At 41.5% G+C, this 25,910-nt stretch overlaps 1 protein-coding gene across 7 annotated transcripts in view; it reads left to right on the top strand.

Annotated features, from left to right (window-relative positions):
• Position 1: 1 nt before the first annotated feature.
• The window catches only part of si:dkey-82f1.1 (DENN domain-containing protein 2A), a 45,519-nt gene continuing 19,610 nt past the window's right edge, over positions 2-25,910 (top strand). The window contains exons 1-4 of one of the 7 annotated variants that reach the window (XM_042410510.1): positions 2-155; positions 226-313; positions 6,571-6,648; positions 24,255-24,341. In XM_042410510.1, the coding sequence (XP_042266444.1) occupies positions 267-313; positions 6,571-6,648; positions 24,255-24,341 (212 nt within the window). In that variant the 5' untranslated portion in view covers positions 2-155; positions 226-266. The other 6 variants (XM_042410511.1, XM_042410509.1, XM_042410512.1 and 3 more) reach the window with 6 other exon arrangements.

The raw sequence follows: 25,910 nt of genomic DNA, 5'->3' as shown, positions 1-25,910 counted from the left end.
GTGTGCTCATTTGTGGGTTTTAGCTCATACATGTGAGTGTTTGTCAGTTTTGTGACGGCGTTTATGTGCAAAAATTCAACAACCGTCAAGCTAAGTGGAGGGATGACAAACAGCAACTGACGGTGCACTCGGAGTCTGTTGCTTATTACTACACGGTATGTTTGTTTGTTCAAAGCCTTTCTCACTATTAATTGGTAAAACTCTTAGCAAACCATTCATCAGCAGGGCTTCTTTGAGCCACTGCAGAGACGTTGATTGTCCTACAGATGGAGACATATCACACGTTTTTCAGGCCAGGGAATGAGGCAAGGAGGTGAGTATGTATTATTTACTATTATTTAATAAATAGTAATTTATTTTACTTGTGTGTGTCCATTTTATGCTACTACAAACTTATATTAGTTACCAGCTACGTTTCAAAAGGGAAATATTATGCTAAATGTATAAAGCATCAATTTATGCCACATACTCCCATTTATAGCATAAGCTAGTTTGCAATGCCCGTCCCTATATGAGCTTTTAAAATACATGAAACTGCACAAGACTCAACAATACATAAACATACATTTAAGCACAAAACACAAAATGCAACAATACACATGCACGTATTACAACACGAAAGTCAACAACAAAGTAAAGCAGCACAAAACACAAACAACTCACAGACAAACATACTATAAAAGTCTCATAAAACAACAAGCACTAGATCACTCATGACTACATGACTGATCCCTCTTTAAAAGCTGTTTGAATTTAAAATGATCTCAGTCATGATCCATTTTGAGTTCTGTGGTTAAAGATTTCCACATGTTGATCCCCCAAACAGAAAAAGCCGTCTGTCCAAGTGAGGATTTATGAAAGGGAACCTTACAATCCCCAGTGCACCTCATTTTACTGAGCCAGAAGCCCTTATAATACATTTATCTTTACATTTCTTATCTTTACATTTACAGATATAGTTAGTTAGAAAATCACTATTTTACAAAACAAACGTATGATCAGCTTATGATGCATGCTAATAGATTAAAGGATAGGTTCACAATTTTTTAAGTCTCTCATAAAACAACAGTCAGATGCCAAACACAAAAAGAGGTTTTACTCGCTGTAATCATTCCTCCTGTTCATACTGGCCATTAAAATACTCCCCTTCAAATGTGCTTTCAATGTAAGTGATGGGGCCAAAATCTGCAGTGTGTCCACACAATTGTTTTGTGCAAAAATGCATTTAAAAGTTTATCTGAAGCTTATATGTGGCGTCAGCAGTCTGAGTTAGTCATATCAAGTGGACATCTTCCACATTACAGTTTACAGTTTTTTTTAGCATAAAATTCCCTCATTGTATTTCCTTGGACAGTGTTTCCCTGTTGAGCTGCAGTGGGAGTATAGCAACAAAAAGAGGGACTCTGACTCTAAAAGAAACTGTAACGCCAAAAGATATCTACTTGATTTGACTAATTTAGGCAGCAGAATCTTCATATTAGCTTCAGATAAACTTTGAAATACATTTTTGCACAGAGGGAGGCTTGTGGATTTTGGCCTCCATCATTTACATTGTAAGTGCTTTATGAAGGAATCCTCTTATGGTCAGTATGAGCAGGAGGAATGATTACGGCAAGAAAAACCTATTTGGGCACCTGACTATTGTTTTAAAGGACCAGTGTGTAAGATTTAGTGTCCTCTAGCGGAACGGAGTTGGTGGAAATGGAATATAATATTCATAAGTATGTTTTAATTAGTGTATAATCCCATGAAAATAAAAATCATTGTGTTTTTGTTACCTTAGAATGAGTCCTTTATATCTACATAGGGAGCAGGTCCCCTTTATTGATGTATTATAAGAGCTGGATACCAGACCAAAAATGGCGCCCATTCAGTCCTATAGGAATTTCTCAGCTGGCGCATGCGCCAAAAAAGTTTCTAGCCTCCGAGTTTGCTTCCATGTTGTGCGGCCCACTGAATTTTTATGCAGTAGTGTTTCCCCCGCTGGCCCCACCCGCAAGTTCCAGCTCAGCCCATAGACTTTACATTGTGATGACAAATTGTAAATTGTAATGACGTCACGGATTTTTAAATCAGAGGAAAAAGACCTGAACTCTCTCTCTCTCTCTGTCTCTCTCTCTCTCTCTCTCTCTTTATCACATACAAACACACACATACACATACACACACACACACAAACAAACAATGCATCCTTCACAGCTTCATGGTGAACTTTAACAAAATAGTAGCCTACATGTCTAAGTCTATACTGTCTTTTTTGTTTTAGCATAGTGTTTGGCTGCACTGTGTAGAAAAAGAATGAAGTCCACATTTCCACGAACCTATTTCGATGCACTTCGAGCACACGACCAGCTGAGCTGAAAGTGTGCTCACTGGATGCACTTGTTGCTGGAGTGCACAGCAGCACTCTAGGTAGTGTGGAGAGGAGAGGGTATGTGTAACAGTGATCCCTCCAAAACACAAGCACGTCCTCCTGGCACTCGTCGACAGTGAATTGAATCTGCAGGTAACACTGTACTTCATCTGGCTCAATTATGTCTGGGGTGTCTTCCCACTCCATGAATATTCTACATATTTTCAATGAATGCTCTGGCATAAAAATGAATGAGTGGCCGTCATCACAAAGTCAAAGTCAAACTATTCCACACACACTTCTAATGTGTTTATAGAATATTATGGTTTTGTACTAGCCTACTTTTGTGGCCTACAGTCCACTTTACTCATTGCATTTTGTGTCATTATCAACAATATGTAAGTTCAGGATGTGTACCTTCTAGAGCCTCCTCCCTTGGGATGCTTGATGCGCTTGTCTTCCCCATCAGTGCTACAAAAAGTAACGCAAAATGAATTAGCATCTAGTATGTGCACAATAATTACATCTCAATTAGACCGACATCTGGTTGAAGTATTACAAGCTGAAATAATAAAATATTACAGGCTGAAATATTACAGGTTGAAGCTTACCTTGACTAGTTTGCTCAGACTGGGACCTGCAGGTTTAGGAATCATCCCAACTCTGCTTTCATCTGGAAGGAGCATTTTCAATGTCTTGAAATGTGGGGAGAGGAAGGTGGCGATTTTATGGGTGGGAGTGATCATAAACTTCTGGTTTAAGAGCACTCCTGCACAGCTTCAGAGCTGTTGCATGTAGCCTGGATCCCTGCACAGAGGCTCACAATGTCCTTTCAGCCTACGGTGCCACAACAGGACTGTTGTTGGGTAGCTGTCACCCTCCATATCTTCCGATGCATCTTTAAAGGGGGGACAAGAACTCTCCGATTGTGTTAAGCACTGTATACGATCTCAAATTGAAGCTGTCTGTCCACATATTGGTTGTGATGCCAATTCCGTGTTCCAGTGCTTTGTTGACCTTTCGTAGATAGTCTGCACGTGAGAGATGACAGAGTCCGCATCCACTACCCCATAACGTGCACCTATATTTATTAGCCCTTGTGCCACATGAGTAAACCCTTTACTGAACATGACATCGAATAGGCACAGGTTAGAGCAACAGAACTCCACAAACTCGTCCAGGAGTTTAGATTTCTTGTTCTTCATGAATGCTGACACCAAGGGCTGATCTGATGGAGCTTGTTGAGTGGGCTTACTAGGCTGTGGGCTAGTGGGCCCACAACATGAATGCTTTTTCAGGTTTTTTGGACATCATATTTGTACAATGCCTCACAACTCAAGCAGATAACATAGTCTGTAATGGACAACCTGCCTTAATCCCTCCCACACCTTACTTTTTTTTGGCTCACTTTGTGTGCAATCTTAGCATTGCCCGTTTTTAACTGTTCTATCGTCAGTGCCATATCATCAGTGGTGGCTTTGTCTTTCTGACCAAAAAAAAAAGAGCTTTGGCGGTAAAAAAGGCCACAAATGCGTAGGTGAACACATTCATTGGCCAAAACCACAGTCACAAATTGATAATAAAGCTGCTTGCGTGTGTGTTTGTGTGAATGTGTGTGTGTGTGTGTTTGAGAGAGAAAGACAGAGAGTGGGAAAGAGAAGGTGGTTGGATTTGCAATCCATGCACTCAAATGACTTTCGGATGTTTCACAGCTTTCATTGTGTAACATTGTATTTATTGTACTTTTCACTCCAAAATCAACCTTTCAGTTTGAGGCTAGCAGGGAAGGAACTAATGTTAGCTTCCCAGGCTTACTCGTTAGCCAAACTTCGTGTCATGACAATGTGAGAGACTTACATCTACAGTGCAACTGCTTATCCAGGTATGAAGCATCAAACAGAGTGAAGACATTACATTTAGAAATGTAAAAATTATTTTAAAAATAATATAAAAAATAATAATATTATAATTACATTATAATATTTAAAGATTTTAGGGCAGGGTTTACAAATCCATGGGCATGGATTCGTAATTCAAGGGCACGGATTATGAATCTGAGAGCACAGTTTACAAACTGTGCATACAGATTCACACACAGGTCACCCCAGGGGGGCTCCGTAGGAGTGTCATTAATTTTGCAGGAATTTGGTCATACGTCAACGTATTGGAAAAATTTAAATTTTAATCTGATGGTGGTGGTAAATGAAAAGTCAGGATCACCAAAATTATTACAATTCATCCTCCGGGAGACATGAATGTGTGTACCAAATCTGATGGCAATCCATTTAACAGTTTAACAGTTTAGTCATTTCACTCAAAACCACATGCCAGTCTCGTGATGGCGCTAAAGGAAAAAATCAGGGGATTACTCGTTAGTATTCAGTTATTAGTTCGTTAGGATTAATCATCTAGGAACCATGAACAAAATTTCATGGCAATCCAAAACAACAAAAAATATGAGGCAGGCATAGGGGCACATAGACCATTCGTTTTTCCAACCTTTTGTATGTGTTGTGAAAATTCATGAAACAACTAACATTTTGTAGCTACCTGTGGATCAGTTGTTGATGTTTTACGTAATTTGGCAGAACAGTGCAGGAAGTGGCTTTAAAAAGAACTTCCTGATGGGATACTCTGCATTTTCCTGAACAAAGTTCCTATGAGTTGACTCAAGCAGTATTGGTTTGGCTAGCAGAATCTGGGTCATAAAGGAAAGGAAAGGAAATGAAACAAGGAGGCAGGGAACAAAACACACCCTGGGTTTGATTTCATTGTTGTTTCCTCTGCTTTAACCAGAGGCCTTGCACTCAAACTACTATCCACAATCAAGGACTGAGAATTAGTCCCAGCCATGTTCCCAGTCACGGGTTGTGTCCCCTGGACAGTGGGCCCTGTACGCTCCCCGGATCCCAGCTGTAGGCCTGATAGAGGACTCAACAACACAATAAGGTGGGATAAACGCCAAACAGATGTTGCTAGCCCCCACCTCCCACCCTCTTCCCCCAACAGCTATTGATGGACAAGCCAGGCTTTTCAGATCTCTCTTGCATTTCAAAGGCGAGGTCAGGGTTTGGGCTCAGAGGTCAGCAGGATAGTTGCTCTGCTGAGGTGATGCTGTTAAACACTTTATGAAAGCTGCTCAGCGATATGACTGTAAGAATGCAGCTGAGGCCCATCCACATGCTTTTGTGCGGAGATAGTAATTGTATTACACTTCTGAAAGGTTGAATGAAAACACAATGCAACCCAGATTCCTAGTTATATGTACAGTTCTTATGTATGTGCATGTGTATCTTTACTGTCTGCTTGTGCACATATTATGTGAGTACAAAAATCCAAACCCACTGTTTCCAGTACTCCCCTTGAATTTACTCAAGAGCTTTAAAATAAGTTTAAATGTTTTTCCACTCTGCTGGACAGCACACAGTATCATAACTCTTTATTATTATATCATAATATCAGTGCAATCCAATACATCTGACCTACAAGAAACACTTTGTAAAGCTTGTAAAACCTATTGTACAGTATATACATGTATGTTGTGCATGAACTATGGGTTTAAAATATAATACATATTATACAATATAATACACTTAGCTAGGTTAAAGTGGCATTAATCGGTCATTCAATTGGTATGAAACATGTCCAAAAATAGTGAAAAATGCCAATCACAATTTACTAAAACATATAGTGACATTTTCTAATTGCTTATTTTGTGTGACCAACAGTCCAAAATCCAGAGATATTCAGTTTACGATCATAAAATACAGCAAAAAGAAGCATATCCCCACAAGTGACAAACTGGAACTAGGGGATGATTTTTGTATGAAAAATGACTTAAACGCTTAAAGAATGATTGAAATAGCTGCTGATTAAGTTTTTGTTGATTGACTAATCAATTTATAGACTAAACGTTTCATCTCTAAGTCCCATACAGTAAATAGTTTGTATCTCTTTGCCCTAACTTCCCTGAAGTTACTACTACATTCGATGGAAATCTCTAAATGTCTTGTGCATCATTTAATACCCTATCGCCACATTTATAACATAATGATCACAGACTCTGAACACTGTTTCCATGTCAGTAAAACATCAGTTTGTTGGACTTAAAGAGGGCCTGTAGGGTTGAACAGGGTAATTATTAATCACACTGGTCATCAGTATGCATGTCCATTCTTGTTTCCTGCTCCCGCTTTGTTTTTCCACTGTTTCCACAGAACCATCGAGTTATTCTGCAGCTCTGTGCCTGATGGTGAGGTGGACTCCCCCAGTTTGCATTCCCTTATCGAGCAGAGGTCAGCTGTAATCAACCCAAATACTGCCAAACCATTTTCTGTCTGAAAATACTCAAGTCCCACCACACACATCATTCAGCACAAACCACTTATTGCTTCTTGATTAGTTTTAATTGTTGTTGTTGTTACTGTTGACTGTCACGTGTGAACCAGTAAACAAAATCTTGTAAAGATAAAATAGATGAACATGTTGTCCCCTCATTGAGAGAGGAAGAGCGGCCCTTGGGCTTCTTTAATTGGCTCCCAGAGGAGGCTGTTATTTATGTATTCAGTTGTGCTTGCCCCTTCCTGCTCCATTCCTTTTTTTTTTGAGCAGGACACTTCGTTTCCCCGGCAACTAGGGCTCCAATCGCCCGGCCAGCTGCAGATTAGTTCAGCAGTGGGGGGTTTAGGTGGGTGGGAGGAGTTGTGGTGGGGGGGTGATGATGGAAAATGGAGAGGGAGGAGAGAGAGAGAGAGAAGGAGAAGGAGGTAGAAAGGGAGGAGGGGAGGGGGTGGCATGAGGGAAGGAGGGGTGGGAAAAGTTTGAGAGGGGGAGAGAGAGAGAGAGAAAGCAACCACCGTCATTGAGAGATAGGAGTCAGAGTGAGTGAGTGTGTGTTTTAGAGCTGAGAGTGGAGAAAGAGCTGTAAACATTTTAGCCCAGAGGCTGGACGGGAGGAGGGATTTCCCTGACTTTGTGCCTTTTTCAAACTTTTTGTGCGCTTGGAGCTGTACTCTGTGTCTTTCTCTCTGTATGCGTGTGGGAGGTGCAGGCAGGGGCTATGCAAAGTGAGAGAAGACGGAGGCAGGGGTAAGGGGTGTGCAAACTGAGGAAAAGAGAGAGGGAGAGGAAAAAAGAAAAACTACTCTGAGGGAAAGGAACCATGCAAGTGGATGCTGTCTTCTGCGGGGTCAGATTACGCAAAATGAGAGACTACTCCAAGAGCACTTCATCAGGGCTCACCCAGCTCAGAAAGGTAATGTGAAGAATCAAAAGAGTGTTTGACAATGTCTGAGTTTGTGTGGTTTTCTCTTGTATTTTTTTGGTTTTGTCTCTAAAACAAAGCCAGTTAAGTTGTAGTTTAAGTTGTGATTTGTTTAAAGCATATTGGACATATGGTCATTGAGTTCATATTCTTTGTAAACATTAATAGAGATGAATCAAGTGTACCAAAGCGCCCTGCTCAGTCTGAAAATCATTTATATTGATTTGGGATCCATATTCATAGATGTGCATCTACTTGGCTCAGTCACATATTCTCTGCTGTCTATATGTCCATGCCTGTGTGTGACCTTGAACGGGTGAGCATGCATGTGTGTGTACATGTATAGAATGTGCGTCTATGCTTGTTTAAAGCAATATGGATGTTAGATGTAAGGATGTGGGTTTTTTTTTTTTGTTTATATGAGCTGTAATTCATTCTGGACTGCTTTGGCTCCAGTTAAAGTATGCCTGAGTGTTGCTCAAGTAGCGAGTCTCAAACTGTCTGCACCAAGTCCATTACTGCTGCCCACAAGAGACTCATCTGTACCTCACTGAAGTATCTGTGCACACGTGTGCACCCACCCACACACACACACACACACACACACACACATACTCTTAGTGATTTTCAGCTCACTTCTGCCTGTTACTGTAAATGAAAACAAAAGTGTAGATAGATGGTGCGGTGACCATTTGGATAACAGTCAGAGTGCACGCTAAAACCATCACATTCCAAACCGGCTTGTTGAGGGGGAGAGAGAGAAAAGAGGAGAGGATAAGTGAGATGAGCATTCTTTGCTGTGAACAAAGGCACCTCTTCATGCAGAGTCCCAGCACCGGTATTGTTGTGTGGAGGCAGGCAAGGGTGGAAATCTCCCCAGGGAGGACAGGAGAGTTTAGCTTCAGGTGGCTCCAATAACTTTTAACTTTTAAGATTAGGAGTAACATTTTTCTTGCAGATTCATGAACAGGCATTACTGAGAATGCAGATGGGCTTGAATAGGATACATGGTAACCGTGGTCATACAACTCATGTAAGTTTTTGAACAGACAAATAAGGTGAAATTTTAAAGGGATAATCTCAATAGTTTCATGAAAGACAAAGTGTATGTCTTTCAACTGACAACTCTTTTAACCACCCGCTGCCTTTAGGTCTCTGATGCACAGGAAGTGATGCATTTTGAATTTCTGGCAGCAGCAACAGCTGTTTGTTTGGACTGTGTAGACAAAGAGGTTAATTTGTGTAAACAGCAACATATATAATAGCTGAATGGACACAAATTTCAATCGACAGATAAATGAATGAAAAAGACACTACAGCCGTGGACCCACTGTTTGACTCGTAAGTGATTAACCACTGCAGCACTGAGGACTTGTAACACATTGCTGTAATATCAAAAATGTTGATCTAATTCATAAATTACTGTTTTATATTTAACTTACTGTATGGGGAAAATGTGGTCAGTCTTTTTACCCGTTCAGTAAAACAAGTCCGACTGTTAAACGTACCGTGTGGAGTTGTCATTGTAAACAAACATAATTTTGTTTATGCTTAACATTTCTCAGCAGAACGCACCCTTAAGGACCAATAAACATCTTGAGTGTGTTATGTACCTCATAAAACATTTGTATATTGTGAAAATTGCAAGACCCTTTAATTGATGTACTATATGATACTATCTAGGAATATGGGAACCCAATGGACATCTTTTACAGTAGCTGTTCTTGACCCTTTCATTTGACACAGCAGGTTTTTGAAGTAAATACCAGTTTCCTTTACCAACATATTGGGCAAGTTATTTTACAGGCCTAGTTAGCAACTTCAGGGAAGGTTCCAGGCAAGGCAAGAATGTCTGTTTCAAATCTGCATTACCTCCCTCTGCAATCAGCAGAAATATGTTTCATGTCACGCCTGTGCTCATGTTATGTCTGCGCCTTCTTTTGGATGTGTTGGTAAAACCTGAGGTTGAAACAGTATAGGGAGCTGCTTATAAAAATTGCTCTACAGCTCCACTAGTGGTCAGAACCTCCACAGAGTGTGTTTGAATATGATAATATCCATGCATCTGTACATGTATGTGCTGTAAATCGACCATATCTCTTGATGGGAGATAACGGATGCTCTGTTACATGTCGTACCACAGAGCAACAGGAATGTCGGCTATGTCCAATAAGCACTGACCCTTAAGAGATGGTTATCAATCAGCCAACATAATCCATCTCAGTGGTTTCTTCAAGCCTTTCAGTTCAGCCTGTTTTCGGGTAATGGTTAACTCCAAGAACAAGATCCATGGAACAAGCAACACTGGAACATTTGATTTAATAGACTTGATTGTATAAGCAGCTGAGGTGTTCTTTCATTTTGGGACACATTTCTCTGCTCCCTCTTAAATTCAGTGTTATTTTCATATCGGCTTAAATGAACTACTTCAGCAGGTCTATAGACGTTATATGGAGCACAAATCAACATTCCTCAGCTCTGTCTCCTGTTTCTGTCTGTCCTGGCCTTGTATTTACTTAACTGGGTAAGGTTGAGAGTTTATTGAATTGAGACTGTCTGACTCTCCGGCGCTGCAGAGAGAAGGTTTATAGAGTTGGAGATAAAGAGACAGGGACTGTCTGTCTGCCAGTCAGCAAGATTGTAATAAATGGGCTGCGATCTTGTAAAAGGGCTCTGGTGTGGAGCCATTGCGTGTGTGTGTGTGTGTGTGTATGTGTGTGTGTCTGTTACTAGTGTTACTATCACATACATAGTGGTCTGTCAGATTGGGTCAGTTGTTTACATTGAGTCAGGAGCAGAGGCTAACTGTCTGCATGACTGCTGTGAAAGACAATGTGCACTGTGGTGGAAAAGTGGGTATTTGTGACCTTGTATTCATCACTCAGAATATTCACATTCTCAGTGCCTCAGCCTTCCTCTTTGAGTGACTCATATTACTCTTACAAACATAGCCAGTCATTCTGAGAGCACTTTTGCTAATTGCCTATTTTCCGCTGTTTTACTGAGTCATTTTCTATCTTTTGTTTCTGTACTCCACACCAAAATATTGACACCATTGAGTGTACTCACTCAATGCCTGTCTATTTTTTTCACTCTCTGAGACTCAGGATTTCTAGCACTGACATAAACACACCCTGACATATCAACACATACAGCACACAAGGTCTTAAATTTACTCAGTGGAGGTTAAGGGAATGTTTCATTGGTATGCATGGTTTGTAAGGGGGGGAAAAGGAAAACTCCTGACAACTCAAACGCCAGATGTTTAGCACCGTGACAAGTCTGTCATCTCTCAAAACTGAATCAGTTATTTTTTTCTTGGAAGCACGTTGAAGTGGAGAAATGGGTCCTCATGATTAATATGAGTCACTAGAGCCCAAATTCATCCAGGAAAACAGTGTTTAGGTTCACATTGATGCTGCGGCTTCAATAAAAGAAAGTGAGCCGTGGCACGTGCAGACACATTTTGCATACACTTACTGGCAAAGAAGTATCATATGTGTGGGTATGTACAGTAATACGCATATTACTGTAGTCATGTGAAAACATGGTAGCCTTGTGATTTTAATGGTTTAACTTCATTTAATTACATTTTCCTCTGGCAGTGAATCATCTGTGCATTCTTACATGGTGTGGTTGTGTATAAAGGAGTCTGTGTGTGTGTGTGTGTGTGTGTATGTGTGTGTTTGTGTGTGTGTGTTTACTGGTGGATGCAGCCAGTGATGCGGGATGCCAGCCAGTGACATCTGTCTTCTCTATTCTTTTCTACTCAGAAAAGTGACAGCAGGGCTTTAGGAGCTTACTGCCCATCCACCCCTCCTCTTACAGGAATTGGCTTTTGACAGGCACTCAACAGGACGGCCTGCAACTTAAAGACCCCACCGGGCCAATCTCCTGCCATCCCCAAGCTGCTGTTGTTACCCTGGTGACACATTCAGAAAGAATGTGTCCTGTGGTGATGGTGAAAGAATTCCTCTTGTTTCAAAGATATGGTGGGGGTATTGTCTGTGATGTTGGTGGATGGCCATGGGTTTAGTCATGATCAAAAACACCCCAAAACCCCCTCCTCACAAACACACTCACATTCGCACACATGCATGGATAATGCATACCATCTTAGACACCCGTAACCATGTCCTTGTCAGAGTCAAACCAACACACACGCACACATACATACATGCATGCATGGATAATGCATAACATCACACTGGATACTGGAGGCATTTATACAGTTGGCAGCAGGCCATGGTTTTTTCATTGGATACACCCTTAACCTTGACACACACACACACGCATACATGCAAAAACACACAGCCTGTCGCTAGCAAGCTCTCTGTGTGGCAGTTTCACTCTCCAAAGTGTCTGAGATGTATTACAAGAAATCTGACCATGGCTTGGGGAGAAAATGATTGCCGTGCCTCTAATTGGGACATTTAACAACATATGGTAGGCTGAGTCCCTGTCCTGCTGCCTTGTTTACACAGATTACAGTAGAGAAAATGAATCTCTAGCAGGGTTGAGGGGCAAAGGCAGAGTCAGCTCCAGTTTGATGGCAGGGTGTTAGATGTGGACTGGGAGAATCATCACTGCAAACTGATACTAGTGAAGACCATCCAAAACCGTAGTGTTGCCCCAGTGTTGCCAGCTTGGTGTGGCTTTGCAGCTTGTGCCTACTGGCAGCCTGTGGAAGCGGCAAAAATCCACACACACACACACACACACTCCAGAACACACACAAACGCATACAGGAAAACAGGCACAGACATGGACCAAAACACACGGATACAAACGCACACTTGAACACCCACAGACATAATGTATTTGCACATGAACATGCATTTACCGTTTGCTTACCATCCCCGGCTTGGACAAAGAGCTTGTATGAGGGGAAGGCTGCCGTCTGGAAAGGAATGTGTCCATCTGGGTTCAAAGTGTAACTCTAATGTGGCTGTACAGCTCGTTGATTTAGGCTCGGGTTGCCATGTTATGAAGAGCATTCCAAGCAAAATGGGAAAAGGTTACCGCATGCTTTGTTAGTTTGGTTATGTGCAGCGTGTGTGTGTAATATTTGAGATGGAAAAACTGTAAGAGCAATGACCTTCAATCCATTTAAGTAGTTCCAGTCCTCTCCTCTCCTCTCCTCTCCTCTCCTCTCCTCTCCTCTCCTCTCCTCTGTTCTCCTCTCCTCTGTTCTCCTCTCCTCTCCTCTCCTCTATCTCTACAGTATCTCTAGCTCTCACAGCCATGACTGAGAATGAGAGGAATGTTGTTTACCTGTCAATTAGGGATCTACTCTATAATGAGAATTAAAACAATGTCTAGAGGTTCATCCAAGTGTAACAACTTAATGAGTAGATACTGCAGACGCAGGGCAGACACAGAGGAGCTTTGATCATACCAAATCATATCTAAACACCTGTTAAGTTCTAGAGCCGGGAAAGTAGTAGTTTTCCCTCTGTCTGTCTCCAGTGTAATGAGGGTTACAATAATCTCATCCTCTCTTATACAGTAATATGGTGTCAAGCTGTATTTGCTGATCTTGGTGGTACTACATCGGTCTTATTCAACTCTGTAAATGTCTAGTTTGGATGGGGATAGACTCATTTTCATTCCAAGTTAACACCTAGCACTCAACATCAATGCTTTAAAATAAAAGTCAAAAGCAACAGACATAAAATAGAATTGCAATTTAATACAAACAAAAATCTGAACCTGCTCACTTGTTCTTCAAGCTCATCTTATTTCTTTTAGTCCAAAATAACCGCCTAAAATGCAAACTACAAAGCTTATTTGCCATGTGTTGAGTACAATTTGTCCTGAGGTTCCTGAGGACATGACGATGGAAACGCACATCTTTAGATCAGTTTTGTTTGGCTTACTTCAACAGTGCTAAACACCCCTCTCCATTTCACTCATTTTTTTTGTCCACTGGCGGTCTTGGCCCAGGCTCACAGTTGTCGGTCACAGGGTGTGTGGAGGTCAAAAAAGTCGGCTCTAACTCTGACTCTGGAGTTTACACTCCGGAAGAGCACTTTCCCAAGCTCTCGCCTTGTTCAGCTCCCCCGGGATTGGCGGGTGAATTATAAAAATCTGTTTCTGCACAGGCATGCAGGGGAGCAGGGATGGGACGGGGGAGCTCTGGTGGGAATTCTCATGCAGAACCCTCAAAAAGCAGCAAAAAACAGGAAGGAGAAGGAGAGGAGAGGATCTTGGCATTGCAGCTCAGCTAAGAGACTGTGGCTTGGAGGATAAATTTGATCTGGGGCCCAGAGAATAATGTTAGTGTGCTGTTGAAGCCAGGTTATTGTTGAAAGGATCTGTAAGTCCTCTCACTGCTGCGCGTTCACTGTTGCTGAGCCTGTTTTAGAGAGGAAAGGTTTTACCATTAGGCTCTAAAATCCCACATTGTGTGTCAGCACAATGTAATATCAGATAGCTGGAACCACTGCTCACTGTAGGGCGTCTTTTTTTCCCTGTGAGTGATGGTGTATTCAATGACACTTCTTCACGTGTCTGCAAAATTCATGCCCTTTGAGTGTTGTTGACAGCAGACGGGTATTGTCTGAGGTGTAAAACATGCCATGCCTGTCTCCTGTGTTTAAGGGCATGGTGAAACAAAATATAGCTGCGGTTTCAGACGACCGAAAGTGTGTGTATCTGTCTATCACCTGGCATATTACCTGTGGCTGTTGACCCCACCCATTGAATTTTATCACAGCTTGCCAAACAGCAAGGCCCATTGCCAGGAAGAGCTCCATGGCCTCTTTTGTTTGGCGAGGTTTCCTGTCAATGGCCTTACTTACTCTGTCAGTGAAGATTTATGCTTGCTGCAACCACAGTGCTCCAACCGCAGGTGCATCTACACCAAGGTCTTGTTTCTTACTGCCGGATGAGCCCATGGTGTACACTAATTTGTCTTTGGAAGGAAAGGAACTGAATGCTGAAAAATTTAAAGGGATAGCGGATGATTCAGAAAAACTGTCCATTACAAAGAGATGGAAGTTTATCTTTGATGTGGCTTAGAAGTAAGTCAAAAACACAATTAACATAATGTATAAAAATGATATTAATGAACTTCTGCAAAAAGAAGTAAATCTCAAAATATGTAAATATATATTATGTTTTTTTCACAAATGAGGCTAAATTGGATAAGAACAAGTACTCTATCTTATATCAAGCGTTAGCTCACATTAAAAGTTCTTCAGAGTCCTGGTTGATGTGATATTTATGGTTACTGGTTGTAACAGCATTTGCGGCTTGATACAACAGAAAATACTAGCCGAGCAGCTACTTTGTCAGAAATACGAGCTGGTACAACTGGTGTATCTGTGTACAGTGCAGCCAAACAAACTCATATTGTTCATATTGCAAGAACTTAAAACTTATCCGCTGTCAAAAAATGCTGAAAATGACTGTTGTTTTGTAGATGCATTTTTGACTAACACCCTCTGTGACAAATACATTATGTTCCCTGTGGCTGCTTCATAATAAAAACCATGCAGTGTTTTGCATTGTTTTGCTGTCAGTGTGAACTAGCAGCAGTGCGGAATTTTGCATTAGCAATAACTTAATACAGCTCCTTATATTGTACAGTGTTATGAGCAGTGAGTAAACAGTGACGCTGATGTCAACAATATAAAATTAAAAACAGTAACATTGAATTATCTGCAATCAACCCTTCCTGTGAATCACTTGTGCGTGGGTAGGCAATTTGGATCCAGTGTGGGAATGGTGGACTCTGTCATAGACAGGTATTTCCAGAATGTAATACATTTAATGGCTATTGCTGAAAAAATGCCTTACATAGTATCAAAAATGGGGTTTGTTTTCATGAAAATCTTAAGGATTCTAATTTCTCAATATGTTTAAAACAGACTAGTTTGTATGACGTGTCACTAAACCACATCTAAAGGCAAAAAGTGTTTATACTTGTTCCTAATGGTCACTCTCAAAGGCAAAAAGACTGCCATGAAAGAGAGGAATAAGACATGATTAATTGTTCAAGTCTCTCCTCAAAGGCATTCAAGTGGTTTCACTCAGTTGTACAAGTGAAAAGTAAGGTAAAAAAAAAAAGGTAGTTCTGTGAAGAATGAAAAAAGATATCTTGAGTTCAAACTTGTAAAGTGGGCATGATTGTTGGTTTGTCAGTCTCCAAATAGTTAAATAAAATTGTCCCTGTTAGAAATGGGTTTTCAGATGCTGTTAGACAATCCTATCAGCACTTATGTTTGAAGCATACTGAGCCCTGTAGAAACACAGAATCCTTCGGAGTTGTGTTTTAGCTGCAGTTGTACAAAACGTGGATTTTTCTGATTTGACAGAGGCAGTCTTGGATGGGGTTAAGTAGGCCATAGTGAGAACTGTGTAAAAGCGGGCCCTGGGATTTGTTGGCATGGGCCCCTATAGTTTGTGGAGCCAGTGGGATAATTGGGAGCAGACCGAGGATGAGTCAGGATCTCTGCTGATGGGAGCTTTCTAACAGTGGAGAGGAGGGGTTGACATGTCTGTGGGAGGGAGCTGAAGGACAGACGCTCCACCTCTGCAGAGACGTAACATGACACCCTTTCCCAGATGGGGTGATAGAGAGAGATTTGTTTGCTCTGCCTCCAAGATAGATTCATCCTCCTCCATGTCTTTTTCTCTCCTCACTGGGATGATCTTGTCTTTATCTCTGTTAGAGAGACTTCTTTTATCTGCCTTGAGTCATTTAAGGCCTCTTTGTAGTTCTGGCAATAGTTAAAAACTAGTGTTGAGAAAGAATAATACATTAATTATCCAATTTTCCACTATGTTAGTCCAGAACCTCTGTCCACTTAAAAGGCTTCATAAATCTTTCATAAATTTTTACAGTTATCAACTTGATTTTCATTTTTTAATGATTTAATGTCAAAGGCTCCTCCTCTAAACTTCTATTTCTAGAGGGGCTTATCAGGTTGAAGTCTTTAGTGCATCATTAGCCTGCAAGCCGCACCATTTGCAGTCACTGGAATGTGGAATGGAAGCCACAAACTCCAAAGGGAAGGGAGACCTTCCCCATTAAAAGCCTGTGGTTAAACTGTTACTGGATGGTCATTTGTAAACTCTGACAGGTGGAGTGAGTAAGAAGGACTTTTAGGAGGATTTTGCTGAGTTTGTCTGGTGTTTTCCTTCCTTTTTGCTGCTATTTTGACCTTGTGGTAGTCAGAGCTGTCCCATTTATCAAACAGACTCCACGCTTTTACTGTAACAAGTGAATTAGTAAGCAAAAATACTTGCTGTCCTGATGACTTCATTTCAAGAGATACAAGGGGTCAATCTTACTCCCACTTCCTGCAAGTCACACTACACTTCCTGCCTGTTTTCTTGCACAAACAAGAAAATAACTTTACGCCTTGAACATAAGAAGCCTCCTAAATGGTGAAGCACTTGTTCCCTCGGTCGTGCCAGTACTCTATAATTACATCCACAGTGGCTTTCTCAGTGGTGCAAATTATAATTTAAGGATTGTTTATACATTTTCTGAGGTAACATTTTGGCCCAGTCTTACAGTACGTCTCCCAGCGGGAGAGACTGTAGACACCCAAGCCGTCAAGAGTCTTGGTTTGAAGCGACAACCACAATAACAAGAAATGCTATGTGTGTGGCGTTAGCAATACAACAATGGATACTTGTGTTATATTTAGAGTGCATTGATAAGCAAAAAAAACATTCAGGGAGAAATTAATTGTTTGTGGTATCCCCCTTCAGTTCCTGTCTGGTTCTGTGGCTAACCCAGTTTCAGTGCTGTCTCGCGTTCATCCTTTCCTAACAATGGAGGGAGATGGGGGAGAGGTGGAGGGGTGAGAGGACACAGCACAGCGTGACAGGAGGACTATCTGTGGGTTAGACACTGGGCAGCAGGATGGCTTGTACATGCACTGTATGTGTGTGTGTGCTTTTCCTTTGCTCCCAAAGCCTAGCTGATAGGGATCTTTACTACCACACATCTTACAGTGCAGATCCTTGGGGTCTACGCTGGATATAGAACAGAAAGATAAGGAAAGCCAGCTGATAGAGAAGTAATGTGTGTGATAGAATGAGAAAACTGGGAGATAAAGACATGAAGATGAGAGAGAGAGAGAGGTAAATCTTGCATGCAGGAAAAATGGATAAATTAAATTAGTGTGCAGCTTCAAGGGTTGTAACACACACGTTCTGGCTGTCAATCATATGCACACACACAGATACAGGCACACACAATCATAGAGTTGGCCTGTTTGGCCCACGTCCAAGGCCTTGCTATGAAATCAGCTTGGGAAAGCAGCAGGGGCCCTGAAAGGACAGAGACAGAAACAGAGAGAGAAAAAGAAAGAGGGAGACTGCCGAGCCCATATAAAATTCCATTGTTTATTTGCTTGACCCCATCCGTCCCTCCTCCTCCCCATACATCCCTCCTTTTACCATCAACCCTTCCTTTTCTCCTTCTTTAGGAACCAGGAAAAACCCTGTCAAAGCCTACCAGGTCAAGGCAGTATTCATTGTAAAATCCCCATGTCGCTTGAACCAAATGCTGCATGTCAGATCTGGCAACCCTGCAGTGCTGGAAACAAATTGGCTGTGCATGAATAATCTTTGCTTCAGTTTCTCAGAGCGTAAGTATGAAAGAGAAAGAGAAGTTAAGGATTAAAAAACAAGTCCCCCTCCTTCCTTCCGTCCTATCCCTCACTCCCGCTTCCATCATACATCTCTCCCTACAACTCCAAGACTTTGTGAGAATGAAAGTGAGAGAATGAACAGGAGACAGAAAGAAAGAAAGGATGAAGGATGGAGGGGAAAAAAAACAGCAAAGTTTGCCATTCGAGAAAAAGTTGGCTAAATGTGCAGTGGTGCGTTAAATTAATTGCAGGCAAGGCTTTGGCACACGCTAAAGTGAGCCACATCTTGTAGGGGATTGGGTCCTCAACTCAGCATGGGTGCGGAAAGAAAGTAAAGAAAATAATATTTTTTTTTCTTTGCAGTATATCATTCACATTTTGAGCTACATGTTCTCTCTTTACGCCAGTTCTACGCAAAACCTCGCTCACAAGGATGAGAAGTGGTTTAGAAGTTGCCACTTTTTGATTGACTTCCGTGTTTGGTGAAACTCCATGTCCTGATAACTGTGAAATGCAGCGTGGGCTGTGAGCGACTTTGCCCTTTTTAGGTATTTAGAAATGACAGAGAGAAAAAAGAGTGCAGTTTGGACAAGAACAAGCATGGGATGATGATGTCATTGTGTTAGCTGTTCCTGCAGGGCTGGACAGAGGGATGGAGGGACAGCGAGATGGAGGGGAGGATGAAATCTTTATGAGAAGCAGCTGTTGGGGAGAGGCAGGCAGGCAAGCTTCCAAAGCACTGTAGCTGCAGCCAGCCAACAGCTTGCTGACAACAACTCAGAAGCTTGATAAAGCTCGTTATGAAACACTGACAGCACCACCTGCACAATGTGATAAAACTAATTCAACTTAATACAGCAATACTGTATGTGGTCATCACCAAGCGTTAACACTTACAGATAATATTTGGAGTGAAATCATCACAAAGAGCTCAACAACAAGGGTACAAACCAAAATCAGCCACCACCGTCTGAGCTGTCTACACTTATATTGCACTACACAAGATTCACACAAGTCCTGATAACATTGGCAAGCGGAGCTGTTATAAGCAAGATCACAGCTTCAGGAACAAGGATCAGCTCATCGTGGGAAATCTGTGTGCAAGCGAGTGTGTCATCACATTGACATTGAATGAGTCCAGACTGGTTTTTGTGACCCACCTCTGTGAATCCAACGTTATGTAACTTCAAGATGAGAAAGGTTGCTTGCTAACATACAGTGCGGTACATAAGTTTGCCAGATCTTAGTGCTAATCAGGGATTTATTTACAACTCTCAGCCCAGACCAAGATCAAATAGTATTTAGTCTAAGCATGGTGCCAGATGTGTGTGGTTTGACACATATGACATGACCAAACAAATACTTTAATGTCAATGCAATGACGTTTTCTGTGACTGAGAAGCTTTTTGGTACACTGTCCATTTATTTAACACTTTAGCCCAGAGTGAATTGATGGATAGTCGAGAAATTTGGCATAAACATTCATGGTTCCCAGGGGATGATTCCTAACGATGGAGATTACCTGACTCCTCATCTATTGCCTAAAAGGTTAGAGCTCCCACTTCCCACCACTTCATTGTCGGTTTTGTTGTTGGATTTGTTGACAATTGCTAACAGTGCCAGCCTTATCTTTGAACACAAAGTATCTGAGCACCTCTTGATGCTGTATCTCACTTGTGTGTTTTGATGGTGTTTCTAAGTGCATGTGCCATTAAGATTTCACATACTTCTCAAATTCTTCACCAAACACCTTTACAAGCGTATTGAAACAGACTAGTGTCAGTTTCAATATGGCCACCTCACCTTGCTTTATCCACAAATATTTTCAGCCATCTTGCTGCCATCGGGTTTGATTTTGATAAAACATCTGCGTGTTAACATTCAGTAGTTGTTAACATCAACACGTCAACGTTATTGATAACATTACTGATAACGTTACCATTCACCTCTAGGTACAGCTGAAGCAGATGAAGTAGCTACACCACTAAATCCAAAGGTCTGACACTATACTTTAGAGCTGAGCCTGACAAGCAGAATCTGAGATGTCCAAAAATGTCCACTGTACAAAAGGTCAATCCTGTTGGTACAGGTACAGTGTGGCCTTTCATTTGTGCCACCCTCAGGCTAAACTTTACAATGTTTTCCCCCCCTCTTGGTAAGGATTTAAGAAAAGCATGTTTGTTTTGTCTCCCCACTTTTCATCCAACCAACAACTTGGTTTTCTGGTGTGTAATGAGCTGCTAGTGTGGCTATAGACATGTAGCTGTGTTAAAAACCTCCTTGCTCACAATGCCTTTGTGGTCAATCCACTTTACACTTTATAATAAATACATACATTTCAGATCGGCTGATAACTGAGACTATTTCTAAAAGAAACACAACATTATGCTACAGTCATTAAGCCACATTTGGTTTACAGTATTTGAGTGTGTGTTTATAGTAGTCTCTCCATGGGCAGATACTCAGTGACCATCCGCTGATAGAAATCTCCTTCAGGGTTTGTTATGCAACTGATGTTTGGCTGTGATGCCCTGCTTCTGACCTGGCTTCTGCTATCTCTATCTGGTAAAGGCTTTAAGGCATTTAGGATTGTGTGCTGTTCGCCGGGCATCAGTGCTGTTTGTTCTATGGCCAAGACTGGAGGTTATCCTTTATGAAATACAGTATATTTGTGTAATGGGTTTTATCTAAAGGGAATCAATGCTGGAGGTAAATAAATTAAAACTGACAACAGAGTCAACAGGTGATTCTGGGAGAAAAATTTGAAGCCTAGAGCGTGTTTTGTCAACATAATGTCACAAAAATAAATGGGATGAATCTCTGGGGTTTCAGTATAAGTTTAGAGTAAGTCTTTGAAAATCAAACGGGAATACCAGAAATATTGTAAGTAATAATTTCCATTCCAACACACTTTCCGCTGCCATCTTCTCCACCCAGCTGTTGATGAACAATACCACTTCCACTTCCTCTGTGGCGGCGTGCATGGCCTGTCACACCTCACAGGGCTACGGCTGAAGTGGGCGGGGCAGGTAGAGGTCTTTCGGGTCGTGTGATATTTTTATTGGCCTTAGCAGATGGCTTCCCTCAGCCTGTGCATTGTTGTGGTGGCCATCTTGTTCTTGGGGTCAGGGTTAACAATAGTTGCCAATAGCTGTAGGAGACAAAGGCTTTGCTGCTCCCAAAAAGAGTTTCCCCAGTAACTGAATGCTGTAAAACTGGCAATGCTGTCAAATTTACTGCTTCTACGAAATACAAAGACACCGCTTGTATGTTTCAGGCGAGTGCTGGGAAGCACCATCTAGCATGGATGAGTCAAGTTTAAGACATGTGGGCAGCTGTGGCTCAGGAGGTAGAGCGGGTCCTCCACTAATCAGAAGGTTGGCGGTACGATGCCTGACTCCTCCTGTCTGCGTATCGAAATGTCCTTGGGCAAGAAACTGAACCCCAAATTGCTCCCAATGGTTGCGCCAGCACCTTGCATGGTAGCTTGCCACCACTGGTATGTGAGTATGTGTGTGTGAATGGGTGAGTGAGCAGCAGAAAAAAACATTTTAAAGCGCTTTGGATAAAAGTGCTATATAAATGCAGCCATTTAAAAATAAATGCAGCCATTTACATGTTCAAGCCTGGTAATGCATGTCATGACATTTAAGTCAGAATTGTGTGAAAATACCAAATTACCTTTTAAGGCGCTAGAATCTCCACTGAACAGCACTTTTTGTTTTGGCCTTAGGGCTCAAAACAATGAGGCAGGACAGCCTAAAAGCTTGCACTGTTTTCACAGTGCAACAGTATACTTGTATTATTCTTTGCAATATCCACTTTCCTCTTTAGTTTTGACAACCCCTGTCTCCTCAACCCCCCTCTCCTCTTCAATGTGCTCCCTCTCTTCATATCTCCCATCTTTCCTCTCCCCCTGTGACATGCAACACCCTTCGCAGCTCAGAAAAAAAATTAAAATGTAAAACTACGAAGCTCCATACATTCTTTATAGTCCCCCAGTCCACTCCCCTCTCCATGCAAGATTTCTGTTCTTCATTTCATTTAGTAAGAAGAAAAGAAGCAGGAGGGGGAGGAAGGAAAAAAAATTGGTTGATGTTTCCCCTAAAACATGTGACCTCTGCTTGGCTCACAGCTGAAAATAATTTGGGCCTACAGGCCAGTGGATGGCTGACGCAAACCCTCCTCCTCTTCATCTCTCCTCTTTCTGGGGGGCTAGGCTTCGGACTGATGGGGATAGGGGGGATAAAGACAAAGCAATGGAGGTCTGTAAGTTGAGCTGTATGCGAAGCTGGAAGCTAACAGATGACATATTGTACTGTTAGTCTACTTCTTGTCAGACGAGACCACAACTTTTCTGTAGTGTCCATTTGTTCTCTCATTCTGGAGGAAAAAAATGTACAAGCCCAGAATCATTTCAAAACACTCGACCCAGAGGGCCAATTATGTTGTTAGCCCAAGGAAGAGTTCAGCTATTTGGCTCCAGATTTTTACGTAATCTACCAAAATTGTGGCTTTTCTTCTGTCTTGCCTCACTGCCAGTTGGGACAACAATTTGTGGAATTTGGCTGAATTGGGCTCACATTCCCTACATAGTCGGGGGGCAAGGGGGAAGTGTCAGTGTCAGGTTTATGGGGAGAGCGATGGAGCGGGGTTTGGGCCATGCAGTACTCAGGAAATGTTTAATGGCCTACGAATACCCTAAAGTTTCCCAGAACATCTGGTTGAAGTCACTCATACATACACATCCATATGCTGGTCTGGAGTGTAGACTGTTTGGCAGGATGTGTATGTCTATGTAGGTGTGTTTTTATACGAGGTTTTTTGTGTGAGTATGCAGCTGGGTCGCAAAGCATCTCTGTGAATTTTCTTGAAAACAAATGTATGGATACCCACCAACAGGAGTTGCCACACAGCCCTGACCTATTCTCCTTTTCTATGTTAAGCACATCTGTGCCAGACAGAGGCCAGGCCCTTCTGCTCCATGCCAACGTTTACAGGCCAAGTCACTGAAAGCTGTGCACCAGGGGCTGTAATTCGATGTTACATACGGTTGGTTTTGCTACGCTCAAAGAGGGTCTGGTTTCATTATACTCTGACAAATGGACCAAGTAATAATTTGAAACTGGCTAAGCATGTCCCCTCACACTCGCCTTGGCACTCTGTGGCCATAATAAAAAACAGAAGAAATGTGTAGAGCTGGAAAACACACAACACATTAAGGAAGTTATTTTGTGGAATGGAAGGAGGGGATCTGAATTGCAAAAAGAAAAAGTGTGTGTTGTTCTTGTCTTGAAAATACTCCAGAAATCTGTTCTGGCAAGTGCCAAAAGACAAGACACTGAGTGATAACCTAAAAATGTTGAACTGAGTGCCCTTCTCTGGCTCCCAGCTGCCAGTGATGTTTTCCTAATGGACCTTAATTAAATTACAGTGTTGAGTTTTTAGTATTTTCCATAAGTTTTCCATAATGCCACATGGGTGCTGGAACCTAATATGTGTTTATGCCTGTTGGCTAGCTGTTGTCAAAGCTTTGTTTTTAGCTGTATCCTTCAATAACTCATCAAGTGTGGACTGGCACTGGGGGGAGGATGTACAACCAGTGAGGTCTGCTTCTCGGCAGTTTGGTTCAGAGATGGGTTTCCTTGGGTAGAGAAATGAGAGGTTTGAGCTATTTGGTAGTTTACATTCACACACTAGAGTTAGAAAATTTTCCCGAAGGGAGTCCTGGGGAAATAGTTCTTCTCTTGACCTAACGCTCATTTGTTAGTCTGTATGTCTGCCTATTTTTGTGCAGCATCTTCATATATTTAGTAAAAAAAATATAAGCTTAATGTATGCTCTGTAACAGTTTGACTTGTAAATGTTTTTTCTTTGCAACTTAATGACCTGTAAGATGATATATATTTGTGTTGTTCCCTTGTATTAACATGTATTTAAAGAAAATTTTACCATCTGCACAATGCACTCATCCCATTATAAAAATATATTATACTAAGTGACTGTCTCTCTCTTTGTCTGACAGGATGCCAGCTGCTAGCACCATGACAGGTGGGAGGGCCTTGCTGCTCTGTACAAACACTGACAACTGTATCTACCAATCAGTCAACGGGTAGGTGCCTCAAAAGCCAATCAAATAATCCACTTTTTTTCTGATTTAATGTCTTTTAGTAATGATTCTAAATTGTCAATGCCAGCACTAGTGCTTTTATAAATGCACATTTTTGTGCATGCTACTGTCAAAGTTCACTCTAACAAGCCCCTTATAGTAACCATCTAATGTGTTGCATTTTTAAACATAAATCATTATTATATGACTTGTGATTGTTCAATATACAAATAAGACCAGTTTGCTTGTGGTAGTCTTTTTCAGATCTGATAGTGCACAATGTAAAATACAGTACAAAGGTCAGAAGAGGCTGCCAATGTTCTTTGTAATGGTCTTGTTTGTTTATGGTAAAAGGGTGGGATTGTATTGAGTGGCCATATGGAAGTAAGTCCTTTTCATTTTGCACATAGACCAGCTATTTAGCATTTGCAAACTTTGGATGGAATCATACAAAATTTAGTCCTTAGCTGAACCACAAATTTCTCTTGATGGGCAGGCCAGCTAACCTGACGCGCCAGATGGTTTGTTACATAGAACCGTCTGAGAAACTGGAAACTGTTTGGAAACTTTCAAAAAATACTTGGCAGGTGATAGGATGAACCATCTGTCTATTACCATCTATCACTGTCTTACCTTGCGAGGCAGCTGGATTCATGACACTGATTGGTCTGAACCGCTGGTGGTTCGGACACAAGCGCATAACTTGAAGCCTGACAAGATGGATTCGCGCGTGATCTTGTGATGTTGTATCGCAAAATCCAGCTGCCTTGCAATGTAACAGGTCAGCACCAACACAAAAGAATTAGCAGTAAATTAAGCATCCCAAAATGCATTGCAGTAATAAACATCACAAAGGTTTTTCCATGATCTGGTATCTTTTCAGATTTTGGATCGATGTAACTTCATAATAATACATAAATGTTTTCAAATGCAGAGATAAAGAATCTAAAATAAATAGGCTAGAAATCTGATTTCATGGTTCTGGTTGGCGTCTTCTACATAGCAACAGTTGATAAGGTTCTTGGGTACTGTAGTATTGAGTGCTTATTTTGACCTGCCAAGCTGATATATGACAAATATACGACTTGTCAGACATGAAGTTGAAACACAGATAACTATGGCAAAACCTTAGAGTGTTGTTTCATTTGACGTTCCAGGAACTTTACAATTGGGACTTTGGAGTGGGGAAAATTTTGAAAATAGTAGATTGTTCGGCTGCTGCAAGATGGGACAAAAACTATGAGCCTGCAGTAGTTCACTTTTACTCTGTTATCTTATACTATACTCTACATATTCTCCCTGACATGTTTTCTTGTTCCTGAACTGCACTTTTCCCATAACCATCAAAAGTTCTGTACTACACCCCTTTCCATTAGGGTCAGCAGTAGAACAATAGCAGGGCTAGAGAGCAGAGCAGGGCAGAGTTGGCCATCTGGCATCTGGATACAGTTACTGCCCCCCTGCTGCCACTGTCTAATGCCTCTATGACCACTCTCTATAGTCCCTTCTGTCATCTTTTGCAATATTCATTAGTGCTATTTAGATTATAATGAAGGGATTTTAGTTTGTGCC

This window comes from Thunnus maccoyii, chromosome 5 (assembly GCF_910596095.1).
Source record: "Thunnus maccoyii chromosome 5, fThuMac1.1, whole genome shotgun sequence".
Classification (NCBI taxonomy): Eukaryota; Metazoa; Chordata; class Actinopteri; order Scombriformes; family Scombridae; genus Thunnus; species Thunnus maccoyii.
Note: the sequence above shows the minus strand (reverse complement) of the source record. Positions and strands in the feature narration are given on the sequence as shown.